At 39.7% G+C, this 20,221-nt stretch overlaps 2 protein-coding genes across 2 annotated transcripts in view; both read right to left on the bottom strand.

Moving 5' to 3' along the window:
- Nucleotides 1–11,052: 11,052 nt before the first annotated feature.
- On the bottom strand, nt 11,053–11,925 carry LOC141396373 (uncharacterized). The gene has a single exon (XM_073971780.1). The coding sequence runs from the start codon at nt 11,923–11,925 to the stop codon at nt 11,422–11,424; it is 504 nt and encodes a 167-aa protein (XP_073827881.1). The 3' UTR covers nt 11,053–11,421.
- LOC141396372 (TWiK family of potassium channels protein 7-like) overlaps nt 11,053–20,221 on the bottom strand; it is a 224,388-nt gene continuing 215,219 nt past the window's right edge. Inside the window, exon 7 of the mRNA XM_073971779.1 lies at nt 11,053–12,698. Coding sequence (XP_073827880.1) covers nt 11,977–12,698 — 722 coding nt within the window. The 3' untranslated portion in view covers nt 11,053–11,976. The remainder of the gene's footprint in view (nt 12,699–20,221) is intronic.

Below are 20,221 nucleotides of genomic sequence, written 5' to 3'. Positions count from 1 at the left end.
TTTGTTGCTTGGCTCTCTGGATACCAAATTCAGACATGGCTTGGAATACCTTTGAACGCATCGGGCTGTCGAACGCTGCTTTATAATCGACAAAAAGGTGGTAGGTGTCGATCTGCATCTCTTTGGACTTCTCTAGGATTTGTCGCAGGGTAAATATCTGGTCAATAGTGGACTTGCCAGGTCTAAAGCCGCATTGGTATGGTCCTATTATTTCATTGACCAGAGGCTTTAGTCGTTCGCATAATATCCCTGACACTATCTTGCAGGTAATAGGGAGAAGACTTATGCCCCTATAGTTAGAACATACAGTCTTGTCTGCTTTCTTGTGGACGGGATATAGGATACTCAGGTTCCAATCGTCGGGTACGCGTTCTTCCTGCCAGATGGTGCTAACTAACTGATGCATACACCTTATCAGCGTGTCTCCCCCGGTTTTGAACAGCTCGGCTGTTAGGCCATCGGCTTCTTCTGCCTTATTATTCCTCAGCGGGTTTATTGCTGACTTTTTCTCATCTTGGCTGGGCGGCATACATTCAATACCATCTTCTGGGATTGGATCCGTGGTATCTTCGTCTTCGCTACTATTGAATACCAAAAAATGTTCTTTCCATATCCCGAGCACACTATCTGTATCCGCTACCAAATTACCTTGCTGGTCTCTACAGGGAATGAGCCTGTCTGCATCAAAGCCATCAGTTTGATGCTTCACTATTTGGTAGAATTTTTGAACTTCATTCTGACTCCTGTACATCTCGATTTTTTCACACTGCCGCTTTTCCATCTCTCTCTTTTTCCTGCGGAACAGACGTTTCTCTTCTCTCCTTTTCTCCCGATACCTCTCTCGTGCGCTACGCATTGCTACGGAGTGTAAATTAGCGCTATATGCCGCATTTTTCTCTTCGGTAGTAGCAGGCCACTCCTGATCATACGATGGATTCTTTGGTGGAGGTCTCTGGTATACAAGTATGGATTTTGACGAGGAGTGCTTTGATTAAGCAATTGGGCCAGTTGAGTGGAATATGCTGTGGATATCTGTTGTGATTGCAGCTTATCGATGTCTAACTTTCGTGTTGTGTCTGTTCGTACTTTGTTTGCTACGTTTAAGCGTGTGCGTACCTTTGCCGCAACTAGGTAGTGGTCCGAGTCTATGTTTGCACCTCGGAACGAACTTACATCTAACACGCTCGATGAATATCATCCATCTATCACAACGTGATCAATTTGATTTCCTGTTTTCTGATCCGGAGACAGCCAGGTGCCCTTATGAATATCGAGATGTTTAAATCTGGTACTGCTAACTACCAAGTTTTTTGCCGCTGCAAAATCTATCAGCCTCATACCGTTTTCAGATGTTTCACTGTGGAGACTGAATTTCCCAACTTTTGGACCAAAGATATTCTCCTTTTCAATTTTAGCATTAAAATCCCCTAGAATATTTTTAATGTCATGGGCAGGACAACGGTCGTATGTTTATTCAAGCGCTCGTAGAATATATCTTTGGTCTGTTCGTCCTTGTCTTCGGTTGGAGCATTTGCGCAAATAAAGCTAATGTTAAAGAATTTTGCCTTTATCCGTATTGTAAGTCTTTCATTCACTTGAGTGAAGCTGGAGACCAGATGTTTTAACTTCCTGCTAACCACAAATGAGTCAAACACCTGATCCTGTATGGAAGTAATATCGGCCTTGTATTTTTCAAGTACATCTGCCAATGCGTAAACTGCACCTTCTCTATAAGGAGTGCGAACATTTAAGGTGTAGATTCGTAGATCATGGCCCTTAAAAAGTTTGCGGGGTCGTCAACTTAAGAGGGAATTGTTTTTCTTTTCTTTCGGTTTTTCATAGTAGGCTGTTTTTCCCAAGTTTTTAACTTTCTTATGGGTGAACGCTCTGCACATTTCAGCTCATTACTTTTAACGGGTGTTAAAGGCAGCTCCCCAGGTGACACCACGGGGAGTTCAGTGTCCACTTGAAGTGAAAGAGGGACCAAAGTAAGTCCTGGGCTTTGCCATGTTAAATCCGGTCAGGACCGTTCATTGGTACCTTTCATCCCCTGCGTTAGTTACTAGGAGGCTTGAGTTTATTCATTCGTGCAACAGGAAATAATTTTTGACCTTTTTTTCATTTCATAATTTTTTTAAAAAAAAATATTTTTTTAAATCGATTTGTGCGTTTTTGAGAAAAAACGTCGAAAAGTCATAGCCCTACTGTACATACATATGTATTATTCAAACTAGAATGAGTATATAGAAAAAAAATATTGTATAAAAGGATGCGTATGAGTAACATAATTTACAACGTGTGCTCACTAGAGTTCAAAGAAAAAATGTTGGCCATTGGAACTGCGAAGTGAACGAGATAGTTCCATATAGTTCCTTTGGTACAACTCTATTGCACACCTAACCCATGCATGGCCATGACAGAATAAGTAGATAGAGATGAGAGTCCTGAGAGAGTCAATCTCTAAGCATCATAAACTTAAAATTTATTATGGAATATTTCAAACACCATTTGGTATTGGTGTCCAAAATGCTTACGTATTAGTAATATTAATTCTCGAACTCGAAGTCTACACACATGAGCCATACAAGGATGAATAGTTAGAAGAGAGTCTACTGTAATTAAAAATACCCTTACTTAGAAGATATCAATTCGTTGATTTCTAAAAACTTGTTTTTTTTCACTCCCACTTATATTTGAATAACTTTGAAATCGTTGTAGAAACAAAAATAAATCCAAAATAAACAGAGAATTGTTAAATGATGAATAATTGTGTATGATATTTTGTTATTGGAACATGAATCGTATATAAATAGTATAATACACCTTAAATCTCTACACTGTATATTTACATTTTTTTTGTTCGTTTTAAACTAACCTACAAGATTGACTTACATATCGCTAAAAGTTAGGTGTTTATGATGAGTATGTTTAACATTCCTTTCGTTGGAGGAATTTTTTGTGGATTTTTTTACTTTTATAATTTAAAAACAGGGCTGTGTGAATGAAAGGAAGTTATATAAATAAATACATATTATCTAGAAAATTCTATTTCGAAGATAGATTGTAACATCTTCGAAAAATAATTCACTTGCGAAAGGAGACTTGTGCCTGGACCAATGGTGTACAAAACAGAATTTAATTTTAACGAATGCCAGTTTTATCAATTTTTCTTTAATTATATACTATTTTCAAAACACGAACGCAATCTAAAATCATCCATTTATACATTATTAACAAATAAAAGCAAAAAAATATAAACAACAAATAAGAATATTTGTAGCGACACCAGTGGATGCTTGTGTACACGCCTGGCCTGGTCTCAATTGAAACTAAATTTAAAATGAAATGTTGGAATGTTTGCCAAGAGTCAAGCAATGAAACATTTTAGAAGAGTTTTGTTTCCATTCCCATTTTGTACCCACTCCGGATAACTCCTCTACCATACTTCACAGTTTTTCGCTAAAATTATAACTCTCGACGGAAGTAACCTATTTAGTCCGAACTTTGCACGACGGGATATTTGTTCCAGACATAGATGTGGTTCAGACTATGTCGATTTACTTTTGCAGTAACCTCTCATACAAAATTTCCAAATTTTTTCGCAGTACGTTTTCTTTGCGGACCCTATTAAGATGGTGTAATTTTTTTGTGGGCTGTTCATACTAACTGAGATAATGTCAGGAATGAATTTAGATTGTGTAGCTGCTATTTGATCCATCCATAGATGAAAGTCTCAATATTCACATAGAGGGTCAGCACGCCCGCCATGCCAATCCCTGACCAGAACATCAACATTTTCGGTGGTGACTTTCACTTTCACGTTTTTGTCGGGTCACGAAATACAGCCTTTGTTCTTGATTTTATCTAAGTTTCCAAGAATATCGCTTAAATTCGAATTTGAAATAAAATCGAAGATCATTTAACTGTCAACTGTTAAATAAATGATCTGCTGCATAAAACAAATCTAAGTCGAGCTCATTGTTTGCCATCGTCGGACACTGATTAATGTGATAAACGCAGTAGGAAATTAACATAGAATAAGAATTCAAGAGAAATGACCATTGAATCTTCAGTTGAACTTGTATCTTGACTTAAATCAGGCAAGAACTGGCATGCAGCTTTTGATTCTCTTTCATATTTCGATTCAAAGTTATCTTTAGAAAATAATTCAAGTGAAATGAGATTGTTGTCTTCTTAGTCTTCTAACCTACTGACTGTGGCAATCTAGTCAGTAACCTCGGGACGTAAAACAGCGTGCATACTCTCACTTAGCACTGGGCACTGCCGCATAAGATGTACGACAAGCAAGTGGGAGGTCAAGAATATTGAGTACTGCAAACGCTGCGAGACGTGGAAGTAACCGAAATAATCAAGCACCTTCTGGGTCGGTGGCCAAGTCTTAGGAACAAAAGGCATAGACTGTTTGGTGTCCATGAGATTAAATCTCTTTCGTACATCTCTTGCATTGGCGGAGGCCTGTGTGTTGACAAACTAAGCATGTCCTAGTACGAGAAAACCGCATAACGAACCTACCCAGCAAAAATTTAAGGAAGGGGTTCCATGCGATGACGTGATTTCATGACATCTTTTGCATTGGTTCAAACGAAGTCGTGAGAGATTCGATCTTTTCATTAGCATTTGAACCAATGCAAAGGAAGTGGAGAAAGATCCGATCTTTTCATCAGTATTTGAACCCATGCAAAGGAAGTCGTGAAAGATCCGATCTTTTCATCAGAATTTGAAACCATTCCATCGATCCAATAGACATGAATTTTGTGTTTTTATTTATACACAATATATAAGTTAAATTATTTACAATAGGCTTGATGTTGTCGGAGACTGAAATCACAGCCAACGTTGTTAAAACTCTCGTCGTAATGATAATGTCATTGCAAAGGGTTGGTGAAAATGGCAGGCAAAATCATTGGTGGAAATGACATGCCAAAGCATTGGTGAAAATGACATTTCAAAGCATTGGTGTAAATGACATGCTTTGGATCCAAAAATGAATAGCATCTTTTGGGGTCCACGCTCATATAAAATTCATCGATGAAGATGCTAAAAAGATGACATGCCAGATCACTTTCACCCATGATTGAATGGAATCTTTGGCATCGAACATTTTGCTGGGTAGATGCAACATTGGAAGTCTTCCTGGTCAGTTATCTCAGATAGTAAATCAGATTTCAGAAAACCGCAAAGGTATTCTCTAAAAGATATTAACGGTCTTAACTAACTCGCGGAGCAGGAGGTTACGAGTCCCCCGGTCACAAGGGACTGGAACCGGATTCGGTCACGAAATCCAACAAGAGGTCGGTTTTCTGGCACTGCTGTAGTGAAATTCTGTAATATATTTTTTTTAGTTACCAACAAAAATCGGCAACATTAAAACGCAAAATTATGAAGGAAAAGTTCAAATAAAAGTTGACAACACTGTTGCTATCAGTAGAATTTTAAGACTACTTTTTATTGGTCGCGAACTTACCAAAAAATATCGTTAATTACCAAAATCATAAGCCATTAATGTTACCGATTTTTGTCGCTAACTCAAAAAATGAGTTACAGAGTCGCACTACAGGTGGAGTAAAAAATTCGGTAATCAAATTTCCACCTCCTGACAGATCGTTATGATATTACCGGGGGAACTTTCACACATAAAAATGTTGCGATTCACCAATTTCGGAGCAAATGTGGGGAATAAGGACGCCACCAGCAGTGAGAAAGCTACTGTATTGATTCGTTAAGTTCCACAACTCAGTGAGGCATCTGTTTATAAATATCGCTAGCTTTTGTGTGATGGTGTTAGACACAAGCCAGGTCTCACTGCCGTATAGTAGAATCGATTTTATATATCTTCTTCTTCTTCTTTATTTACTCATCCGTTATCCGGATATAAGTGATCGTACAATTCATCTTTTTTTAATATTTATCGCATTTTAATTATTATCTTATTGTATAGTGGTTGTCAGCTCTCTGTGTTTTGCAGCATTCAGCAGATCGGTTTCGTTGGTATAACCTGTCCAGTCCATGATATTTTTGAGCCAGGATGTTTCTTTCCTTCCTCTAGCTGGCCTTCCTTCAATTTTTCCCTTCAGAATTGCTTGTAAAATTATGTATTTGTTGTTCCTTAATACATGTCCCAGATACGCTATTTTGCGCCTTTTTATAGTTGTTATTAATTGCCGGCTTATATTTATCCTTCTTAGTACTTCGTCATTAGAAATATTCGCAGTCCATGGTATTTTCAGTACTCGCCGGTAAATCCATATTTCAAAGGATTCCAATTTCCTTTATCAGAGGATTTGAGCGTCCAAACTTCTGTTCCATATAACAGCACCGACCAAACATAACATTTTATAAAACGTATTTTTGTTGTTATATTTATGTCATGACTTTTCAGGGTTTTACTATATTTACAGAAAGCATCTCGCGCCATCTCTATTCGGCTTTTTATTTCTTTCGAGGGATCCCATTTGTCGTTTATTAACATCCCAAGATATTTAAAGGTTCTCACTCTTTCTATTTGTGTACCTTGTACTTTTAAGTTCACCTCAGCATGGGGATTTTTTCTGCTAATGATCATGTACTTCGATCATTGATCATGTACATCGTCCGCATACCTTATATTGTTGATTAGTTTCCCATGAATTCTGATTCCGATGTTTTCTCCTTCGAGTGTTTCTTGGAATATTTTCTCTGAATACACGTTGAATAACAGGGGAGATAAAAGGCATCCCTGTCTAACACCCCTTGATATGGCAATTTCTTTTGTGGGTTCTCCACTTACGTCAATTCGTGCCGACTGATTCCAATAAAGACTTTTAATGCACTGGAGTTCGTTTTCTGGTATTCCAATAGTATTCAAGATTTCTATTAATTTGTCATGTTTGACGGTGTCGAATGCCTTTTCATAGTCAATAAAACACATGAACACATCCTTCTGGGCATCTCTGCATTTCTGTGTTACAACTTGAATGCAGTATAATGCTTCTCTTGTGCCCATTCCTTCTTTAAACCCAAATTGGGTATTTCCCATGTGTGCTTCACATATTTTGTATATTCTGCTATGAATTATTTTTAGAAATATCTTCAAAGCATGACTCATTAAGCTAATGAGTCTGAAGTCACTGCATTTCTTTGCATTATTTATCTTGGGAATTGCGATGAAGGTGGATTTGAGCCATTCTTCTGGATAGTTTCCAGTGTTATATATGTGGTTAAAAAGGTTGATTAATAGTTTTACGTTATTAGAATCAATAAGCTTTAGCAATTCTGATGGGATTTCGTCCGGTCCTGTAGCCTTTTTATCTTTCAAGGATTTTATAGCGCATTCAACTTCGTTCCGTGTTATAGGTGTTCCCCTTCTTGAAATTTGCAAAACCTCTCCATAAGGTGATCGTTCGTTATCAGTAAAAAGATTGGTAATGTATTCCTCCCATATCTGCTTCTTTCCATCCAAGTCAAAGACAGCTTCATTGTTTTCGTTAATTAAAACTGGGTTAGATATATGCTTCAAATATTAAAAAAACACTTGCGTTACATTCCTGGGGGAAAAGTACCGATTTGTATGGAACTAAAACTGCTAGTAGTGTCAACTTGTCGTTTGACCGGGTACTTTTTTCTGATGAGAGATAGACCTCATTCCTCCCTAACAAGAGGGAAGTGAAACCCATGCAGTGGATCTTCAAATTTGTGCCTGCGAGATAGAGGGAAACCAAAGTGTTCTCCAATGATTTATACACTTTTACAAGCACTCAAATCAATTGTCGAAAACTTTTTCCATTCCGCTTGAGACACCTCCAAAATAAGGTTCTTTAACACTACAAGATTGACCTTTATGGTATTTTCGTAGGTTTTACCATTTTTGAGATATAGAAATTCAAATTGGGACAATGCACTGACTGTATCGCCCCCTTATAAAACAACCCAGCAAAATAAATTGGAAGTAGTGCAATGTGGACTAGTTCTGTCACGGCAATTTTTGATGCAGTTCAACCGGAGTCGTGAAAAAGGCACTCCAGTCCTCACATTTTAACCGCATTTGGATGCAATCCAAAGAATCACACCCACTTGTCACATTTTAACAACATCCGGATGCAGTTCAGCGGAGTCGTGAAAAAGGCACTCCAATTCCTCACAATTTAACAGCATCCGGATGCAGTCCAAACGGAGTCGTGAAAAGGCACTTCGTTCGCTACATTTTATTAGCAGTTGTTTGAGATCACTACATGTACATAAATCAGTTTGTACATCTCTACAGGCAGCGGCATAAATTTTCCAAAAAGAGATAAGCGTGTTAACATTTCCAAACATTTGTTAATACAAACTAAATAATATTTAATTTGTGAACATTTTTCCGGTAACTCACGAGAAAAAAATTTCCGAGTGGAGCGCTGTTGGAGTACATGTCGAAATCTGAACTGGTGATGGGAAGACAACCCATTTAGCAAATGAAGTAAAAACAGTTTAGCTTGTAACAAATGGAGAGAGGAGGAAACACGCATGTTTGCGATTGAATTCAATGGAGAATTTTCATAATCTGTGTTAATGTAACAAAGTTCTTAATATTTTTGTTTTACACAAATAAAAAATGAATTTTATTTGTTCTGGCATTTTTTTTTAATGGCTTGCACAATTTCCACGGAATGCCTGTATCAAAACACGTGCTTTGGACTGCCTCCTATTCTACCCCAAAGGGTTAGTTAAAATGCAATGCCAAAGGGTCAGTTAAAATGCAGTGCCAAAGGGTCAGTTAAAATGCAGTGCAATGGAGCGCCTCTTTCAGTAGTCACGTTCTTGTAAAAATCATTAGTGAAAATGCATAATTTGATGCACTTCCAGATCACTTGTACATATCATTTAACTGCCTCTTTGGAGGCAAACTTTTTGCTGGGAATATCATGAAGGGTGCGCCTTAACTAACTTTTAATGAAAACCGCTTACACAGGAGAAGTTTTTGTGAATTCTGAAAAAGCAATGTTCATAGATGAGAATTTTGCTTGAATGCGGCATGTCTTATCGATATAGGACCTGAGAAAATCTTATATCTGTGAAAAATGCTCTAAAAGACTGGCTTATGTAACTTTTCCTAGGTTGTACCATTTTTTAAATATATAAGTTTAAGTTGGGAATTTGCAGTCATGACATTGTTTTATAAGGGGGCGATACAAAATTGAATTGAATTTGAATTGTCCCAATTTCTTTATCTCAAAAACGCTAAAACAGACGAGAAAACCATAAAGGTCACTCTTGTAGAGAATTTTGATAGCTACAACATTTTCTTTATTCCCATTTTGATAGGACTTGCGGTTTGCAAAATCGCAAAAACCTAAACACCCCTAAAAATGTCAACTTGAATCGCGATTTATTTAAAAAGCGCTTCGGCGATTTTTCTTGTTTTTTGATTTTTCTCATCTATGAACATTGTAGTTTCAGAATCTGCAAAAACTTCCCAGGTGCAAGCACCTTCCATTTAAATTAGCATCAAGAGCACAGTGAACACAATTCGTCTGACGTCTATAGGGTTTTTTTGGAGTTTTTAGGCCAATTTCTCAGGAAGTATGGACTTGCCCCCGAAAATTGTACCTACGTTAATTGCGCAGCATACACATATTGCCAAAAATTTGAAAACTACCCCCGAAAAGTCCCTAAACTGCACTATTTCCAAAACAATTCTAAACGAACAAAATGCTAAACTGAACGTTTTCCAAAAAGGAGTATATATATATATATATATATATATATATATATATATATATATATATATATATATATATATATATATATATATATACGGGGTATATCGATTTTGTCAATCTTCAAGCCTGATCTCTATACCTGGAAGTAATTAATATGCAAAGTTATGACCAATTTGGCTACTCGCTTCCAGAGCTATCGTGTGCAAAATTTTAGCGAATTTTTGAACTTTTGTGGAGGAGGTACCGGAAGAAATGTACTGATATGGCCTATCTTCGAACTTAAACTATGTTTGAACAAAATATTACGAAATTTGAACAAAATCAGTTGATCGGTTCGAGAGTTATCGTGCGCACCAGCCAGACAGAGAGACAGATTAGATTAACGGACAGTGCCAAATCAGCTCCAAATTGGCTCAAACGGATTTTGCTAAAAATATTTGGTTTCTTTATTACGGCCAGGTGTTCATGTTACATCGAATGTATGCTGGTGAAAGAAATGCCTGCGGATGTCTCTATCTCTCGGTATGTTACATGACAATCTTGCATTATCAGTTCACGCACGGCATCAAAGTTTTCAACAGATCGGCTTTTTTGGATTACTTTCACGACCTTCGTCTTTGAGCTAGCGTCGGCCATGGTTGAATGGCGCTTCTTCGCCGTACAATGATTTAAATTCATCGGTACACTCTTGTCGTGAAAATCCACGTCGAAAGTTGAGAAAACTGTTCGCACGATAAGTGTTGCCTAAGCCAGAAATATATAAAGTAGCCCCCGTTTGCTGGAATCTGACTAAGTGGAACGAAATCTTACTGAAATGGCTTCTAGGCTTCCTCAATACTATTAAAACCTAGGAAGTCTTAAAGAACGCACTCAGTTCTTCCGTGACCAAGGTTGAGGTGATGGCCCCGCCTGGGGCGGCTCTGAACTGAGCTTTTATAAGGATTTATAAGGATTCTGCGTCAACCCCCGCATGGCCTCCCTGCCTGCATAGATAACAGACTTTTTGGTGCTCGTGTTACTGAATCCCCCTTTTAATTTTCTTCCATAGAAACTGGCTTCAAGCCAAATCCAGCTAACAGCTTTTGCGCCCTCGTAAAACCCCTCAGCGTAATATCGAGCTCATTTTCAAATTAAAGGAAACATTGGAAACTTAGGGAAGCCCTTTTAGATATGACAAAAGTCTCTTTTGTGGAATGTTTGTGACAAAAAGTTGTTTAAATTTCGACTCCACAGCCCTGTTAAGAATTATAAAATGTTAATTTTTTACTCTAAATTATTTTATTTACGTTTTAGTTTATGTTACTGGAATATGTTCACACTTAATTGTCAAAAATATGTTAATAATGCTACGATGTTTTTTTTTTCTTTTTGTTTTATTTTTGTGACCTAAAAAATCAGTTGAATGTTGTTTTGGTAAATTTATTTTTATGGCTATTTTTTGGGGTCTGTTTGATACCTTGTTACTAGAACTTCTTCCTCTTCGTCTACTCCTCCCTTGGCCATTCTACACTCGTATCACATCACCAGGTTGAGATTTAGTTTTTAAATCACTAAGACTACCATCAAGAGAATCCCGCTCACTGTTTGAGGCCAATGTGGTATCCTGATGATCTTGATGGTCAGCCGCCAATGAAAAAACATCATCTGCGGTGGTGGTGGCGGTGGTAGGGGGCGTTGCATCACTTAGTAAACCACTCAATGTGGGTCATCTCAGAGACTCACGTCACATAAAAACATCTGCTCCACCACCACCGCCACCTCCTCCAACACCATGTCCACCGGACGTTGATTTTCGCGGTGTTGTTGGCACTCCATGGGGACACGTTGACCCTACCGCTGAGGTGTTGGGCAGCGGCGGGACCATGCCTTTTGATTCATCCTCAAAGGTAACCATTTTTTCTCGCGGCTTCATTACTATTTGCATCTGGGGCGGAGGTGGACCACATATCAGAGTCTGCGGTGGTCCCAGTTGCAGGCCATGCGGCAGGCCCATACCGGTGGGTGAGCAACGCCTTGGTGGCGGTAATGCCAAATCTCCTACTCCCGACAAATTGAATTCACTTACACTGCGTGGCACAAAATACTCAATGTGATGTTCGGGTATCCCCGTCGATCTTCGTATGGGTGTGTTACGTTGGAAATTTGAATTCAAGGTGCGACGAGGCAACGAATTGTATTGGGAAAATACATGGGCTGGTCCGAAAAACATGGTTTGATGCTGGCCCATGGTATTGGGGCCAGGTCCGCTGCCTGCAAGCAGGTCAGCGGTGGGTCGTTGTCAAGAGGATTTGGGTGTAACTGAAACCGATACTAGTGACACATCGTCCGATTGAGGCATAACATGATCTTGCACGCTAAAGCGGCGCAGCCACATAACCAACTCGGTTTGTATGAGGCTAAAACACATGGCCACCACTGCCATGCCTATGAGTATGTAACCGGAAGCCAAGTACAATGTGAGATTCCCCGATGGCGTCAGCTCACCAAAACCAATGGTACCCAAAGAGGTGAAACAGAAATAGAGGGCCTCCAACACACTCCAATCTTGCATTTTGTGGAACAGCAGAGCACCCGAGGTTATATAGCATATCAGGACCATTACACATATGGAAATCGGAACACTGGGTGAACCGCCAACTGCCGTGGAACAATGTTTACTTAGCGCACCATATTGATGATGATGATGGGTTGGCAACATTTTACCAGCTACAAAATGTTGCCCAGCTTTACTTTTATGTTTGCCGCTCATTGACTCACTGCCACTCTTTTTACTGCCCGACGATGATGAGTTCCCACTGGACGAATTGCCACCACCACCGCTACCACTGCCATTGCTAACGGCACTTTTTGAACGTGCTTTGCGAAACAGACAACGCATGCCAGCCGATAAGCCCTCACCCATGGCTGATAGATATAACAGGACAATGGGTATGCCAAAGAGAGCATAGATGAGGGCCGCAATGCGACCCCATTGCGTGCGGGGTGATATGCCGCCATAACCTGTAAATAAACAAGAAAAAAACGAGAACAAAAATGAGAATGAGCAGAAAAACAATTACAATCAATTCCAGATAAAGCAGGGAGGTATTAAAGGTATTAAGCCTACATCAAATACTAATCAGTCTGCGTACAGATGAGCAAAACAGAGCAGACATCATCATGGCTACAAGCTCGTTAAGTTTATCTGATATATCTCCAACAATTTTTGTTTCTATGTTTTTCAAGTAAACAGTGTTATTGGTCATTGTCTTGTAAGCGGTCACAGAGACCAACCACTTCATTCAGATAAAACCGAGACAGTCAACAATTCGCAACAGTTTCAATGTGTGTGTGTGCTTGTGTGAGCATGATGGAAGAGATTTTCCAAATTCATTCACTGTCACTTGTCTGTCTGGCTCTATGTGTGTCCAGTTTTCTTTCAGTTGTTGTTGTTGTTGTCCCTGTTGTCTTTATTTGTAGGCGCAAATTAACCCCAAACCACAACGAATGGCTTAAATGTTAGTCCTGTAATTTTGTGGTTAGAGCCATGTGTTAATTCTCATTGTTGTCCATAGGACGACCGGTTGTTGCGAGTACTTCTGCAATGGCATGTTGTTCACGTCGATGAGCAATGTAAACATTTGCGGATATAGCACATGCCCACACCAACTTCTTAAGCATAAATAGCAGCACACATATAGGGTAAGTATTTCCATGCCCTACTAGACTTGTCCTACACCACAACCATCTTATCTCTCGTTTATTTTAACCAATTTTGCCGTGCATTTGTAAGGAGACAGCAGACAGCCGGCTTTACTTCTTCCCATTGCCAATCCTCCTTAAGCCGGTGGTCAATTTAAGCTTTATAGGTTTTACACGCCATAGTCTGTCAGAATAACAGAGAGAGAGGGACTTAAGATACCGAATAGGGGTGGACCGTTGCAAATCAATTATTGGAAAAGGAAGTGAAAGTAGAAAAGCAGATGAAGTAGTGATCCTATTTACTGTGGATAAATTTACAGCAGATGGTGGTGTATGATTAACTTTCATACCCAAAGCGGTGCATACATCCAGTATGCGCCCGTATGCATGTGTAGGTAAGAGTAGCCTGTTAGTGGAAAGAATGTGGAAAGAATTCTATAGAAACGATATAGAACGGAAAGGACCTGATATAGAGTAAAAGACTTTTGTAGATGTCTAATAGAGAATATGAGATCAATGATAGGGTCTTATATAGAGTACTAGATCTTTGTAGGGGTCTTTCATAAAATAAACGAAGATCTTCGTAGAGGTCTTTTGTGAAACAGAGGACTTTTGTAGGAGTCTTATTTAGAATAGAGGATTTTTGTAGGGGTATTCTACATAATACAATACCTTCGTAGGGGTGTTTTAGGTAGAATAGAAGACTTTCGTACCGGTTTATATAGAATAGATGATGTACCATATAAAAAAGAAGGTTTTCGTAGGGTTCTATAGAACAGAAAACCTTCTTAGAGGTCTTCTACAGAATAGAAAACCTTCGTAGAGGCCTTCTGCGGAACAGGAGACCTTCGTAGGGGTCTTCTGCAGGCTTGAAGACCTTTGTAGGGGTAGGGGTCTTCTTCAAAATAAAAATATGAAATCTTCTATAGAATAGAAAACTTTGGTATAGATCTTCTACAGAATAGTTTCAGTTACACCTTCGTAGGGATCTTCTACAGAAAAAAATCCGTCGTAAGGGTCTTCAATAGAATAGAAGACCTTCGTAGAGGCCATTCATAGAAAAAAAGACTTTCGTAGGGGTCTTCTTTAGAATAGAAGGGATCTCCTACCGAACTAAATACCTTCGTAGGGGTCATCCATAGAATGGAAAACCTTCGAAGAGGTACTCTATAGAGAAGAAGACTTTCTTAGGGGTATTATATAGAATATAAGACCTTCGTAAAGGTAATCTATAGAAAAGAAAATCATTGCTGATGTCTTCACCTGAATAGAGGACCTTCGTATGGATCTTCTACAGAATAGAATACCTTCGTAGGGGGCATCTATAGAATAAAAGACCTTCGTAGAGTTCGTCTATAGAAAATAGGGATTTCCTTTAGAATAGAAGACCTTCATAGGGGTCTTCTACGGAATACAAGACCTTCGAAGAGGTCTCCTTTAGAATAGAAGAGCATGACAAGGGTCTTCAGAATAGACGATCATGATATGGGTCTTCTTCAGAATACAAAACCTTCGAAGAGGTTTTCTATATACCTTCGTAGGGGTCTTCTTTATAATAGAAGACTTTCGTAGAGGTCTTCTACAGAATACAAGACCTTCGCAGAGGTCCTCTGTAGAAAAGAAAACCTTCGTAAGGGGCTTCTTTAGAATAGAAGACATTTGGAGAGGTCTTTTACAGAATAGAAGACCTTCGTAAGGGTCTTCTTTACAATAGAAGGGATCTCCTACAGAACAAAATACCTTCGTAGGAGCTCTCTATAGAATAGAAGACCTTCGTATGGATTTTCTACAGAATAGAAGAAATTCGTAGAGGTCCTCTATTCTTAAGAATAGAAGACCATGATAAGGGTCTTCTACAAAATACAAAACTTTCGTAGAGGTCCTCTATAGAAAAAACACATTCGTAGGGGTCTTCCTTATAATAGAGGACCTTCGTAGGGGTCTTCTACAGACTACAAGACCTTCGTAGAGGTCCTCTATACAAAAATACTTTCGTAGGGGTCTTCTTTAGTAAGAAGACCTTCTTAGAGGTCTTCCTTAGAATAGAAGACTACGATAAGGGTGTTCTAGAGAATACAAGACCTTCGCAGAGGTCCTCTGTAGAAAAGAAAACCTTCGTAAGGGCCTTCTTTTGAATATAAGATATTCGGAGAGGTCTTTTACAGAATAGAAGGCCTTCGTAGGGGTCTTCTTTGCAATAGAACAAAATACCTTCGTAGGGGCCCTCTATAGAATAGAACAACCTCCATAGAGGATATTCCACAGAATAAAACACTTTCGTAGGGGTCTTTTATATAAATAGAAGACCTTCGTAGAGGTCATCTATAGAAAATAGGGGTTTCCTTTAGAATAAAAGACCTTCGTAGGGGTCTTCTACAGAATAGAATACATTCGTAGAGGTCCTCTATTCTTTAGAATAGAAGACCATGATAGGGGTCTTCAGAGAATACAAGACCTTCGTAGGGGTCCTGTAACCAAAAATACCTTCGTAGTGGTTTTCCTTAGAATAAAAGACCTTCGGAAGGGTCATTTACAGAACAGAAGACCTTCGCAAGGGTATTCTATAGAATATAAGACCTTCGTAGAGGTAATATATAGAAAGGAAGGTCTTCGTAGGGGTTTTCTTTAGAATAGAAGACCTCCGGAGGGTCTTCAAGAGAATAGAAGACCTTCGTATAGATCTTCTATAGAACAAAAGGTTTTCGTAAATATCCTCTATAAAGACGTAGTCCTTTGTATGGGTCTTCTTTAGATTAGAAGACCTTCGTAGGGGTCTTCCGCAGAATAGAAGACTTTCGTTTGGGTCTTCTTTACATTAGAAGACTATGATAAGGGTTTTCTACAGAATATAAGACCTTCGCAAAGGTCCTCTTTAGAAATAGAAGACCTTCGGTGAGGTCTTTTACAGAATAGAAGACCTTTGACGGTGTTTAGAATAGAAGACCTTTGAAGGGGTTTAGAATAGAAGACCTTCGTAGGGGTTTCCTACAGAGTAGCAGACCTTCGTGGGGGTCTTCTATAGAATAGAAGACTTTCGTAGAAGTCCTCTATAGAAAAGAAGACATTCGTAGGGGTCTTCTTTGGAATAGAAGACCTTCGTAGAGGTCCTCTATAGAAAAGAAGGTCTTCGTAGGGGCCTTGTATACTATAGAACCTTCGTATTGTACTTCTTTAGAATATAATGCTTTCGTAAGCGTCTTCTGTAGAATAGAAGACCTTCGTAAGTATCTTGTATAGAAAAGAAGACATTCGTAAGGTCTTCTAAGAATAGGAGACATACGTAGGGACTCTTATACAGAAAAAGGGTCTTCTATAAGATAAAGGAGCTTCGTCGGATATGAAAAATTTATTTAAACGTTTTTTTATAGAAAATTCTGTGAAGATTTTTCTATGTAGAGAAAATGTCTTTGAATAAAGTACAGGTACTTTGGAAAGAACTTTCTTACTTACTTACTTAGCTGGTCCATTTCAGAACATTTGTTCCATAGACCGAACTAAGAAAAGATCTCCATTTCTCTCCGTCTATCGCTTCGCTTTCTGGAATACCGCGCCTTGTCATCTCTTCATCCACTTGCTTGCGCCATCTATTCTATGGCCTGCCAATTCTGCGTGCACCGCCATGTGGCATGTATTTTTACGCCTTTTTAACGGGTTCATCATCGCTCATTCTTATGAGATGGCCTAGCCAACGTAATCGCTGCATCCCGATACGTTTACCTATACTGATGTCGTTGTAAAGCTGATACAGCTCGTTGTTCATGCGACGTCGATATTCACCATTAACGCAGATTGGTCGTAGATCTTTGGAAGATTTTTCTCTCAAACACCCCAAGCACTGCCTTATCCGCCTGCGCAAGTACCCAGGCTTCGGAACCACACATCAGCACGGGTAGTATCAGTGTTTTGTAAAGCGTTATTTTTGTTTGATGAGTTGTGGCTTTGTTTTTTAAGTGCTTACTTAAGCCAACGTAACCTCTGTTGGCCAAAACAATCCTTCTTTTTATTTCACAACTGATGTCGTTTGTTGTGTTTACGGCAGTGCCGAGGTATACGAAGTCTTTTGCTACCTCAAAGTTATAGGAACCAACTTCAACAGCTGGTCCGAGCTCAATGGACGCATTTCGCGTCTATACCATCAGCTTGGTCTTCTCGCCGTTTACCGCCAGACCCACTTTAGAAGATTCTCCTTCGACCTTCATAAAGGTATCGGTTACTTCTTTTACTGATCGTCCCATGATGTCTATATCATCAGCGTAAGCATGTAACCTGTGGCTATTGGTGTAGATTGTGTCACTTCTTTTGACGTTTGTCTGTCGTATAACCTTTTCAAGCAGGAAGTTGCCTGAAACCTCTTTTGGTACAAAACTCTTCGGAGAGGTTCTTTCCTATCTTAACTGAAGATCATGTGTCAGAGTCATTTAACAAAGCCAACTGAGCTTTGCGGGGATACCAAATTCAGACATGGCTTGGAATACCTTTGAACTTAGCGGACTGTCGAAGGCTGCTTTATAATCGACAAAAAGGTGATAGGTGTCGATCTGCATCTCTTGGGTCTTCTCCAGGATTTGCCGTAGGGTAAATATCTGGTCGATTGTGGACTTTCCAGGTCTAAAGCCACATTGGTGTGGCCCAATTATTTCGTTGACCATGGGCTTTAGTCGTTCGCATAATATCCCTGACACTAGAGTTGGGTAATCTAGTTCCTAGTTCCTTGTACTAGTTCCAAAACGTATGATTAACATCACGAAATATAACGTGTGCTGTTAAGTATACGCAGTTTGTTCAAAGAAAAAATGTGGGCCATTGGAACTGCGAAGTGAACTATATAGTTCCATATAGTTCCTTTGGCACAACTCTACCTGACACTATCTTGTAGGCGATAGGGAGAAGACTTATGTCCCTATAGTTGAAGCACAAAGTCTTATCTCCTTTCTTATGGACGGGACACAGGATGCTCAGGTTCCAATCATCGGGTACGCGTTCTTTCTGCCAGATGGAGCTAACTAGCTGATGAATACACTTTATCAGCGTGTCGCCTGCGTTTTTAAACAGCTCGGCTGGTAGGCCATCAGCTCCTGCTGCCTTGTTATTATTCGGCCGGTTTATTGCTCATCTTAGCCGGGTGGTATACATTCAATACCATCTTCTAGGATTGGAACTGTGGTATCTTTGTCGACTTCGCTACTTTTGGATGCCAACAGTGTGGAAAATGCTCTTTCCATTCTTAGCACACTATCTGTATCAGTTACCAAATTACCATTCTGGTCTCTACAGGTGCCACCGTGGTGCAATGGTATGCACGCCCGCCTTGCACGCAGAAGGTCAGTGGTTCGATTCCCCGGCCAGGCAACATCAAACATTTTTCAACGGTGGCAAAATACCCCTCAGTAATGTTGGCGATATTTCCTGAGTATTTCAGCCTTGAAAAACTTCTCTACAAGTGGTGTCTTAAGACACGCTGTTCGGACTTGGCGATAAACAGTAGGTCCCATATCATTGTGCTTAATATGAATCGGGGTGCACTCATTGATATGAGAGAAGTCTCCCTTGTCCCGTATGGGATGTTGTGGAACAATGTTTCTTTTGGTCTCAACAGGAGGATGTGCCAGTACCAAACCCATCAGTTTGATGTTTCACTCTTTGTTAGAATTTTCGGACTTCATTCTATCTCCTGTACATCTCGATTTGTTCACACTCCCGCTTTTCCATCTCTCTCTTTTTCCTGCGGAAAAGACATTTCTCCTCTCTCCTTTTCTACCGATACCTCTCTCGTGTGCTACGCGTTGCTGCTGGTTGTAAAGTAGCCCAATATGCCGCATTTTACTCTTCGGTAGCAGCACGACACTCATGGTCATACCATGGATTCCTTGGTGGAGGTCTCTGGTATCCATGTACTGATTTTGCGGATGTTTGCATGTTGGGGGCAATGGTTTGCCATTGCCCTGTATGTTATCGGGACGAGGAGTGCTTTGATTAAGCAATTGGGCCAGTTGAGTGGAATATGCTGTGGCTATCTGTTGTGGGTGCCACCGTGGCACACCCGCTTTGCACGCAGAAGGTCGTGGGTTCCATTCCCCGGCCAGGCAACATCAACATTTTCAGCGGTGGCAAAATACCCCTCAGTAATGTTGGGGACATTTCCTGTGTATTTCAGCCATGTAAAACTTCTCTATAAGGTGGTGTCGTAAGACACGCCGCTCGGACTCGGCTATAAACAGTAGGTCCCATATCATTGAGCTAATATGAATCAACTGTCCTGTCTGGAATGTTTGTGGAACAACTATTATTATTATTATCTGTTGTGATTGCTGCTTACCGATGCCCAACTTCCGTGTTGTGTCCGTTCGCAATTTATTTGCTACGTTTAATCTGGTACGTACCTTTGCTGCAACAAGGTAGTGGTCCGAGTCTGTGTTTGCACCTCGGAACGATCGTACATCCAACACGCTCGATGTATGTTCTTGTTCTTTGATCTGGCGATGCATATTGAGATGCTTAAATCTGGTACTGCTAACTAAACTAAATATCAGCCTCATACCATAGTCAGATGTTTCACTGTGGAGACTGATTTTCCCAACTGTTGGGCCAAAGATATTCTCCTTTCCAATTTTGGCATTAAAATCGCCTAGTATAATTTTAATGTCATGGGCAGGGCAACGGTCATAAGTTTCTTCTAGGCGCTCGTAAAATATATCTTTGGACTGTTCGTCCTTGTCTTCAGTGGGAGCATGAGCGCAAATAAAGCTGCTGTTGAAGAATTTAGCTTTTAATCGAATTGCAGCAAGTCTTTCATTCACTGGGGTGAAGCTGGAGACCAGATGTTTATACCTCCGACCAACTAC

This window comes from Musca autumnalis, unplaced genomic scaffold (genome assembly GCF_047663935.1).
Source record: "Musca autumnalis isolate F117 unplaced genomic scaffold, ASM4766393v1 scaffold_3, whole genome shotgun sequence".
Classification (NCBI taxonomy): Eukaryota; Metazoa; Arthropoda; class Insecta; order Diptera; family Muscidae; genus Musca; species Musca autumnalis.
This window is presented reverse-complemented; position numbering and strand designations above follow the sequence as displayed.